This window comes from Microcaecilia unicolor, chromosome 11 (assembly GCF_901765095.1).
Source record: "Microcaecilia unicolor chromosome 11, aMicUni1.1, whole genome shotgun sequence".
Taxonomy (NCBI): Eukaryota; Metazoa; Chordata; class Amphibia; order Gymnophiona; family Siphonopidae; genus Microcaecilia; species Microcaecilia unicolor.
In genome coordinates this window covers 160,774,005-160,784,119 of record NC_044041.1, presented here as the reverse complement: position 1 = coordinate 160,784,119, position 10,115 = coordinate 160,774,005, and the positions used below count along the sequence as shown (strand labels likewise).

The 10,115-nt window shown below is 43.5% G+C and overlaps 1 protein-coding gene across 2 annotated transcripts in view; it reads left to right on the top strand.

Moving 5' to 3' along the window:
- The first annotated feature begins 2,929 nt into the window (after positions 1-2,929).
- The window catches only part of PTGIR (prostaglandin I2 receptor), an 83,772-nt gene continuing 76,586 nt past the window's right edge, over positions 2,930-10,115 (top strand). For both annotated transcript variants that reach the window (XM_030220042.1, XM_030220043.1), the window contains exon 1: positions 2,930-4,072. In XM_030220042.1, coding sequence (XP_030075902.1) covers positions 3,278-4,072 — 795 coding nt within the window. In that variant the 5' untranslated portion in view covers positions 2,930-3,277. The remainder of the gene's footprint in view (positions 4,073-10,115) is intronic.

The following is a 10,115-nucleotide window of genomic DNA, read 5'->3' as shown; positions in this document are numbered from 1 at the left end:
TTGAATCCAGCCACTAGGTGTCAGCCTTGAGCAAGACCACAACCCATGGCATCCACAGTCCTGCTGCCAGCCTCATCAGATACCGGAGCGAAAGACCTGAGAGTCAGCTGATGACCTTGTACATGGCAGTGTACAGCACTGTCCTTGAGGCAGCAGACCAGCCCTACTCAGGTGCTTCTATCTCTTCTATCTTCCTGGATTCTAAGGATCGCAATCCCACAGGTTTTCTGTACTATAAACTTGTGGATCGCATACACATGGAAAATATTATCCATAAAAAGAGAAATCAGCCCAGAGCTCTCCCACACTTTGGTCGCATCGTGCAGCGTAATATCAGCTCAGCACATATGCATGAAAAGTGCATGAATAGAGACGGGAGCCTTAATGTGAACAATGGAGAATATTCCTGCAGCACAATGAAATTACTCTTCAGAGCAAATAAACTTCCATGCTACAGAGCAGTGGAGGTTGGTGGGAGAGGGTCGCCCTCTGCTGGTCTTTGAATAACTGATGAAAGGTATTGAATTTCCAGACCCCGGAAACTGAGGCAGTGCAAGTCCTCGAGAAAGTTGGGGTACCTGCTGGCTCTGACATCTTTGATTGGACTAAAATAAAGGTTAAGAAACAAAAAAAAATCTAATGTGAAGTGAAACCTTTTTATTGGACTAACTTCAAACATTTCTTAGCCAGATTTTTCTCTGGAGTTAACCTCTCCTCCCCCCCCCCCCCCCCTTTCCTTAGGTCAGAACAGAAAGAGAAAAGTATGGCAAATACCATCATAAGCAAATCATTAAAAAAAATTCCAATGACAGTCTGAAGGGGAAAGGTGGGGGGAGAAGGGTGATGGGTCATTGCAAGGTGACAGGCTGTAGAATTTTATGGTTCATAATTTGATAGAAGCTCCAGATCTTTGTTAAGCCCTTTGTGGTCAGTTCCAAAGTACCTGATCATTCTAACTTCCAACAGTCCTTTTCAGGTCATTGATGTATTTTGAGGAAAGAGAATGAGCCCAAAAGTTAACTTTTTTTTAATGGAACCTTTATTTCTGTGCATTCAAGGGTGTTAATACAGCAGCCAGACCAGAACATTTATTAGTGGCTGCCCAAGAAAGAGACTCAAAGCTGCTGCAGATGTGAATTTTCAGAGGACAGAGAAGGCTTGGCAAAATGCCATGTTTTCACTCCGGACTTACATTTCTTAAAGGAATTCTCTGATTGAATATCAACAGGTAAAGCATTCCACAGTAAAGAAGCCAAGGAACTAAATATTGCATGATGAGTCTGTGCAAGTCTTAATCGTAATGGAGGGGGAATAGCTAGCAAGTTCACTTATGATGATCTCAGAGTACAGGAGGAACGAAAGGAAATGACTAATGAATGCAAATAATGCATGCACACAGGCTTTTGCAACCTACCTCTCACCTTTATTCAGTCATGAGAGTTACCATTCCTGCGCTCTTTCTATCTACAGATCCCTCCCTAGCTCCTAAGTGTTCAAATGGTAGATTAACAACTAATTCTGCTCACTGGACTTTAGAAGGTGTAAAGCACTGGCTTGTGTGTTTGTATGTGTACTCTGGTGGACTACGTTTGTATGTAACCAACTAGAGCAGTTGCACGGTAAGCTCCTCAGAGCAGGTGACTCTCACCTATTGCATCCAACTTGTTTTAATCACTACCTATACATCTCCTTCTACCACTGAAGTCATGTAAGTTATCAACACTATATCAAAATTTATGTCTGGGAACAGTGACTCCTATAACATATTCAGCCAGTGGTGCTCAGAGTTTTGCTTAACTGCCACCAGCGTTATGCCTGGAAATCCAAAGCCAGGTTATTTTGGGGCTTCAGCATTGACTTTCCAGGTTTGTGGAGCCAAACTGGCTACAGGGCACCGCATAAAGATAGGACTGACTTTTATGTGGTCCTACTTATGCAGTTACCTTGGCTGGTTAAGTGCTGGATATCGGCACTGGACCACCCAAATGCTGACTCTGCCCCTGGAACACCCTCAAAATAGCTGGCTTTGAGATAGGTGGTAACTGGACATTTTCAGCACCACTAACTGGTTAAATGCCTCTGAAAATGGCTGGTTAGCCCTGAACAAACAATTTAACTGACAAGGAGCTGTTTCTGGCAGGTTAAATATTTTATTTATTAGGATTTACTTACCACCTTTTTGAAAAAATTCACTCAAGGCGGAGTATAGTAATAGTAAATCAAACATAAGCAATAGACAATTACAGCAGTAAAAATATTCCAATAACAATGCAAAGTATACTACTTACAATGTCAACACAATACGTAATAAAACATTAGAAGCAGCATTGAATATTGACCCAATATTTTATATCCTAGAGTTTTCACCTCTATTCTCCATTAACCTTCTGAGCGTAGCCATGCCTGCCTCATATAGGCTATAATATCACAAATGATGTCACACAAACACACCAGACACACAGAGCAAGTGCAGTTAGATTCCAGTACGTGTGAAGTCACTCTCAATTCTCCCACTCACACTACTGCTTCCAGGGGAAGAAGATTAAAGCAACTTCATATTTGCAACTAATACAGAGCCCAAGATGGGCCCCTGTAAATTACATTTCAGTGGCCAGCAGGTACTATTTCCCTAACATTTTCTTCTTCCCAGCTTCTCTGAGATTCTGTCAGACCAGTTGCCCAGTGGCTCTGTGCGTCTGCTAACAGCTAATTGAGTCTCCTCCACAGTACCTGAAGACGGACCTGGGGCAGGAACTTGGACTCTTGTACTGAAAGGTACACACTGGCTAAATAAAGAGTTATCACTGCACTGCCTTAGCCAACTGTTTGCTTTAAGGGACTGCCCCAAATACAGGCTTCCAACCCTGTCTGTTCCTGATGCTGATGCTGAGTCACGCCTCTTTCTTTACTTCCCACCCTCTCTCTCTGAGAAAAGAGGCTTCTCACAATTTCATAACGATCCAGAGCAGAGCGGCTCTGAGGGACACGGGAGGTGAGAAGTTTACAGTGTTCAACTGAAGCAGCAACCTGGGTGTTCTGGAGTGTGGTCTGTCTGGATGGAGGCAGCGAGAGGAGAAGGGGCAGGCAGTTCCTGAGGAAGCTGATACTTAAGAGTAAAGCATGGAATCAAGCAGTTAGGACAGGGGATAACGTATGTATTACTCATTTGTGGATTCTACTATTCTCTCTGAGGATGTGACAGAGGCAGAGAATAAGCACTGGAGCAGAATCTCACCCCCAAACTTTCCATGCATCTATCAGCTGCGTCCGTCACATCATGAGGATTGCCTGTGATAACACCACACAGGTCCATGAGACCGGGAGCCCTGTGATCAGTACTTTGATGTTCTCTGCTGGTGTGGTGGGCAATGTGATGGCACTGGCCATTCTGGGCATACACCGCAAGGAGTCACGTACCAAGTCCTCTGCCTTCTGCATCCTTGTCACTGGGCTGGCCATCACAGATCTGCTAGGCACTTCCTTTGTTAGCCCCATTGTCTTTGTCTCCTATGCCCACAATGCCTCAGTACTAGGGCTGGTGGGGGGTTCAGGTCTCTGTGACTTCTTTGGTTTTGCCATGACACTGTTTGGATTGGCATCCATGCTCATCCTTTTCACCATGGCAGTGGAGCGTTGCCTAGCTATCAGCCACCCTTACTTCTACTCTCAGCATGACAGCCGCCGAGCAGCCAAGGTGGCATTGCCCGCCATCTATGCCTTCTGCATTGTGTTCTGCTCTCTACCCTTCCTTGGCTTTGGAAATTATAAGCAGTACTGCCCAGGTACTTGGTGCTTCATCCAGATGGCATCAAAGCACACAGGGGTCATCGCCTTCTCCTTGGCCTATGCAACCCTAATAGCCCTACTCATCTTGGCCATTTTCCTCTGCAATGGTTCAGTCATCATCAGCTTGTGCCACATGTACATGAAGCAAAGGACACGGCGGGGGTCAGTAAACTCAGCTGGGCGGCGGCGGAAGAGCTGGTTTGGGCAGGGGGAGGATGAAGTGGACCATCTCATTCTGTTGGCTCTTATGACATCCATCTTTGCCATCTGTTCTTTGCCACTCACGGTGAGTACATTGAATATTTAGTGGGAGGTGGCTCAGAGGAGGGGACATGTACAGAAAACATAATCCAGCACTGGGCAAATAAATCTCATCAGCTAAACATTTTTCCCATCATTAAATCTCTAAAGGAAACCCAGCAAGGTCCGAGTTTTCCATTGTGTGAGATCGCATCTTTGGCTCAGGAGAGAAATTGAGACTTGAGGGCCCAAATTCTAAGTCTTTTATGGTCTTGTGTATTTGTGTGTTTGTTTTGTGGATTTAAAGTAAATTTTATGTTAGCCATTTTGAAACTACAGAAAAAAGTTGTTTGTTGAGCAATAAACCCAACTTCAGCCCTTTTACTAATGGTCCTAGTTTTCTGAGAGAGAGAGAAGGCTAACTGGAGGTGACGGGGACATAGTGGACCTCCTCTTCTGTTACAGTACAGGGAGGAAAGAGGAGCAGAGCCCGGGAAGTGACAGGCACTGGGGAACTCCTCTAGTGTTATAGTATCAGATGAGAAAGGAGCAGAGACAGGGAAGTGACAAGTACACAGGAAAACTCCTCTAGTATTACAGTATAAGGGAGACAGATGAACAGAGCCCGGGAGATTATAGGCAAAGGGGAACTCCTCTAGTGTTACAGTACAGAGATGAAAGTGGAGGAGCCCAGAAGATTACAGGCCACAGGGAAACCCCTCTAGTATTATAGTATGGAGGGAAAGGAGAACAGAGCCAGGGAGGTTACAGGCACAGGGAAACTCCTCTAGTTTTACAGTATAGGGGTGTGAGGGAGCAAAGCCCAGGAGGTCACAGGTATACATGAGAGGAGCAGCCAGGAGTGTATCTAGACAGAAGTATTCAAGGTGGGGGGCAATCTAGGTATTGAGAGGGGCATGTCAAAGTGATAATTTTCACACACCTCGCCCCTCAATCCCATTTTACAATATAAGACATCAGGGCATTCTGTTGTCCTTTTACTAAAGGGTTGGCATGTGTCAATGGGTTTGCCGCATGTCAGTCCGTAACTACTGCCAGGCTACCACGGGTGCCTGGCATTAGTTCCCACTCCCAGCGCACACCATTTCCAGGACTACAAAAATATTTTCTATTTTTGTAGAGCCAGAGTTTACCCGGCAGTAATTGCTGCCCGGTTAATGTGGGAGCCCTTACCGCCACCTCAATGGGTGGTGGTAAGTGCTCCCCCCTGAAATGTCCATGTGGTAAGTGGTTCACTTATTGCATGGCTATTTCTTGTTAGCCTTTTACCTGCTGTGGTTAAAAGGGAGCCTCAGTGCGCATCAATAACATGCACTGATGCTAACGCAGGCCCCCCTTTTACCGCAGCCTAGTAAAATAACCCCTATATGAATAAAGAAACCTTCCCCCTTCAGCTAGTTTTAGCTAGTCAGTAAAACCACCATTATATTTGATAGCATCATTCAACAATTTCTTCTATGTGGGAGTGGAGTTTGGATTCTCTACAGGATTGGACAGAATATAAACCCTGACGGTAATGTGGAGCCTGAAGGTTTGAATATATTACTGCTGACAATTGGAGTGCTTTATCACGCATATGCCGTCATTTTTTGGTTGGTCTGGCACCATGTTGGGTGAAGCACTCGACTCAGGAATCCCAGCTTGCCAGCAAGAAATATATCTAATATATGTCTAAGAAATATATTAACAACTTTGTGAGGTAAATTTATGGTTTTATTGTTACATAAGTACAAAAGTAATGCCACACTGGGAAAAGACCAAGGGTCCATCGAGCCCAGCATCCTGTCCACGATAGCAGCCAATCCAGGCCAAGGGCACCTGGCAAGCTTCCCAAACGTACAAACATTCTATACATGTTATTCCTGGAATTGTGGATTTTTCCAAGTCCGTTTAGTAGCGGTTTATGGACTTGTCCTTTAGGAAACCGTCCAACCCCTTTTTAAACTATGCCAAGCTAACCGCCTTCACCACGTTCTCCGGCAACGAATTCCAGAGTTTAATTACGCGTTGGGTGAAGAAAATTTTTCTCCGATTTGTTTTAAATTTACTACACTGTAGTTTCATCGCATGCCCCCTAGTCCTAGTATTTTTGGAAAGCGTGAACAGACGCTTCACATCCACCTGTTCCACACCACTCATTATTTTATATACCTCTATCATGTCTCCCCTCAGCCGTCTCTTCTCCAAGCTGAAAAGCCCTAGCCTCCTTAGTCTTTCTTCATAGGGAAGTCGTCCCATCCCCGCTATCATTTTAGTCGCCCTTCGCTGCACCTTTTCCAATTCTGCTATATCTTTCTTGAGATGCGGTGACCAGAATTGAACACAATACTCAAGGTGCGGTCGCACTATGAAGCAATATAACGGCATTATAACATCCTCACACCTGTTTTCCATACCTTTCCTAATAATACCCAACATTCTATTCGCTTTCCTAGCCGCAGCAGCACACTGAGCAGAAGGTTTCAGCGTATTATCGACGACGACACCCAGATCCCTTTCTTGGTCCGTAACTCCTAAAGTGGAACCTTGCATGATGTAGCTATAATTTGGGTTCTTTTTTCCCATATGCATCACCTTGCACTTGCTCACATTAAACGTCATCTGCCATTTAGCCGCCCAGTCTCTGTAGGATCGTTATCACAGATAATAAATTATCTGCGTCCAAAATTCCCAAACAAAACTATCTGCACACAGACTGCTCAGCACTCGGTCTAGGGGGCGGGAACCTTGGATTAGAGCCTATACAGTTCTTCCGAGAGAAAGGAATGCGACTAGAAAAGCAAGCTGAATATATATATATATATTAGATTTATTATGGTATATCAGGTAAGAAAATAGAGCTAAGGTATACAAAATAGAACTCTGCAAAGCTTTGGCTGAATACAAAATTACTGGCTGATAAAAATTACACTCATACGTCACACTACTAAACACTAATTCTTATTGGTTACCAGATAAAATTACACCACTGATCAGTCACACTATGTTACGAGATAGTACAGTTATTAGCAGCTTCTCCTGATCACAAGTATGACGGCACCAGCCTTCTGCTCAGGTAAATACCACTAACTAGCCCCCGACTAATAGGGAATTGATCACCATGTCTCTCACCAAGCTGACCTTCGTGGCAGTCTCGGGATTTGCACAGGATACTCCTCAGACTCAAGCTGGATTCACAGCGAGTCTCAGTCGCAGCTGGAAGGGAACTCTGCAGCAGATAAGGAGGGCACAGGTCACTCCATGCTGATACAGCTGAACCATGATACTTTCCTCCAAATACACAGATCATCAGTTGGTGGACCTTATTAGGTCTCACTGGTCTTATTTTCACCTCCACCTTCTTCCAAGGCTTCTTACTAACTCTTTTCTTGTTCCCGCTCTTCCCAGTACCTCTTGGTCCGGTGGCTGCAGGAACCAATCTGGATCTTCCTCGGTTCACTGCATGGCAAGAACAGTTTGTTGTTCTTGACCTTCAAGTTGTTACATTTTGGTATGCATTTTCTGTTTCTCACCCGCCTTGCTGGAGCCAGCCTCTCAGGGAGATAAGGGGGCCTGCTTTGCCCACAGCATGTCCTTGGTGTTGAGCTTCTGCTGTAATTTTCCACAAGCTGCAAAGCTGTTTCTTGCTGACACAGAGATGTGTGGGTCATAGTTTACAGCCTCCATTTTGCTGTCATAGGATTATGCAGGCCAAGACCCGCAAGGTGAGACACTCAGGGAAATACTCCTACATCTCCCAGTCTCGTAAGGTCCTCTTGTAATTTTTCATAATCCTGTCGCGATTTAACGACTTTGAATAACTTTGTGTCATCAGCAAATTTAATTACCTCGCTAGTTACTCCCATCTCTAAATCATTTATAAATATATTAAAAAGCAGCAGTCCTAGCACAGACCCCTGAGGAACCCCACTAACTACCCTTCTCCATTGTGAATACTGCCCATTTAACCCCACTCTCTGTTTCCTATCCTACCAGTTTTTAATCCACAATAGGAAATTTCCTCCTATCCCATGACTCTCCAATTTCCTCTGTAGCCTTTCATGAGGTACCTTGTCAAACGCCTTTTGAAAATCCAGATACACAATATCAACCGGCTCCCCTTTGTCCACATGTTTGTTTACTCCTTCAAAGAATTGAAGTAAATTGGTCAGGCAAGATTTCCCCACACAAAAGCCATGCTGACTTGGTCTCAGTAATCCATGTCCTCGGATGTGCTCTGTAATTTTGTTTTTAATAATAGCCTCTACCATTTTCCCAGGCACCGACGTCAGACTCACCGGTCTATAATTTCCCAGATCTCCCCTGGAACCTTTTTTAAAAATGGGCGTTACATTGGCCACCCTCCAATCTTCTGGTACCACGCTCGATTTTAGGGATAAGTTGCATATCACTAGCAGTAGGTCCACAAGCTCATTTTTCAGTTCTATCAGTACTCTAGGATGAATACCATCCGGTCCAGGAGATTTGCTACTCTTCAGTTTGCTGAACTGCCCCATTACGTCCTCCAGGTTTACCGTGAAGTCAGTAAGTTTCTCCGACTCATCCGCTTGAATTGTGTAGTGGTGTGTGCAAGGAATTGTGTAGTGGTGTGTGTGCAAGAGTTTTATATTACATGTATTTCGGTATTTTTGAAATTGTAGCTTTAAACCCTAATGACGCTTTTATGGCGAAATATGGGACCATGTCTGGTTAGAGCTAAGAATGGAACCTTGAGTTAAGGTTTCTTTTAAGTCAAGCCAAAGTGAATGGTTTACCGAGATTCAGTGGAAGAAATTGGTATTGAGGTTGTATAACTTTTGCTGAGTGGTAGCAGTCTTACAAGTAGGGCTTAAGCACCAGTGGTCCATTGCTCTTAACAACGTGGGACATTGAGGATAAAAGATAAGTGACTCTTATTTGTGACCGGGAAAGCATTTTGGTATCATGGATAAGTTATGAAGAATTAGAAGAGCAACTATATGGACGTTTATTATAAAAGACTTTTAATGAAGCAAAGAGATAATTTTTCAGCTAAAGTCTCTTTCAGTAGGTTTGGGAAGCATTGATGTTGATGGTGTTTGATGTAAATTTAACTGAACTAATAAGAGCATGTAATGTGATTTTACAACTTTATTATGATATGTTAATAAAAAGATTTTTGGATGAATGAAAATAATCTTATAGTTACCTGTAATAATACAATGAATATGCTGAGATAGATTGGCATACCAAGGAGGAAGTGCATGCCAGTCTATCTTATGCATATTCATTATGGATATCCTGAAAACCTGATGGGATTTGGTGTGCCCTGAGGACTGGGTTGAGAAGGCCTGCTCTACAGGATGTGGAAACCACTAGTCTTGAGCTTTTCTATTTTGGGTGCCAAGGGCCTGCTTTCAAGTAGGGCTTGACACTTTGCAAAATAACACAAAATCCTGTAAAAGATATTCAAAACTTACCAAACAACAATAATAGTCCTAAGCCAATCCTTCACCTCCGTTGCACAGAACATGGACAGACCTTCACCTGATACAAAATAGGAGACCACAAAAAACAAAAGCAAAAACTGAAATGGAGGCCAGATCCCCTCCCCTCCAGCCAAGAAAGCCAGACTGAAATGGAAATGCAATTTCTCCTGTACTCTGCAAAAAAAAAAAAAAAAAAAGAAAAGATATACATTTCCCAAAGCAGACACATTCCGATCCTTAAAATGTATTAAATGAGATTTTTATTTTCTACATTTGTTGTCTGGGCATTTTAGTTTTCTAAGACTGATCCCAGTCTCTTCCACTGTCTCCTCCTAAATTTTTTCCAGGTTTGCCTTTCCATTTTTTTCTCTTACCTCTTGTCTTCTTCTTCTTTTCCTTCTCTACATCAATATGTCATTTATCTTTCTTTTTCTTTATTCATTTTACTCTACATTTATATCCACCCATTTCATTTTACCCCCATTCTTCCTTTCTTTCACCTTCTTCTTAGTCTTGTTCTTTTCACCTCTCATATACCTACCAGCTTTTCCTATCTCTACACTCTAATCCCCTATTTCCATCTTCTGTACTCACCCGCTCAGCCCTCACTTACCCCCCCCC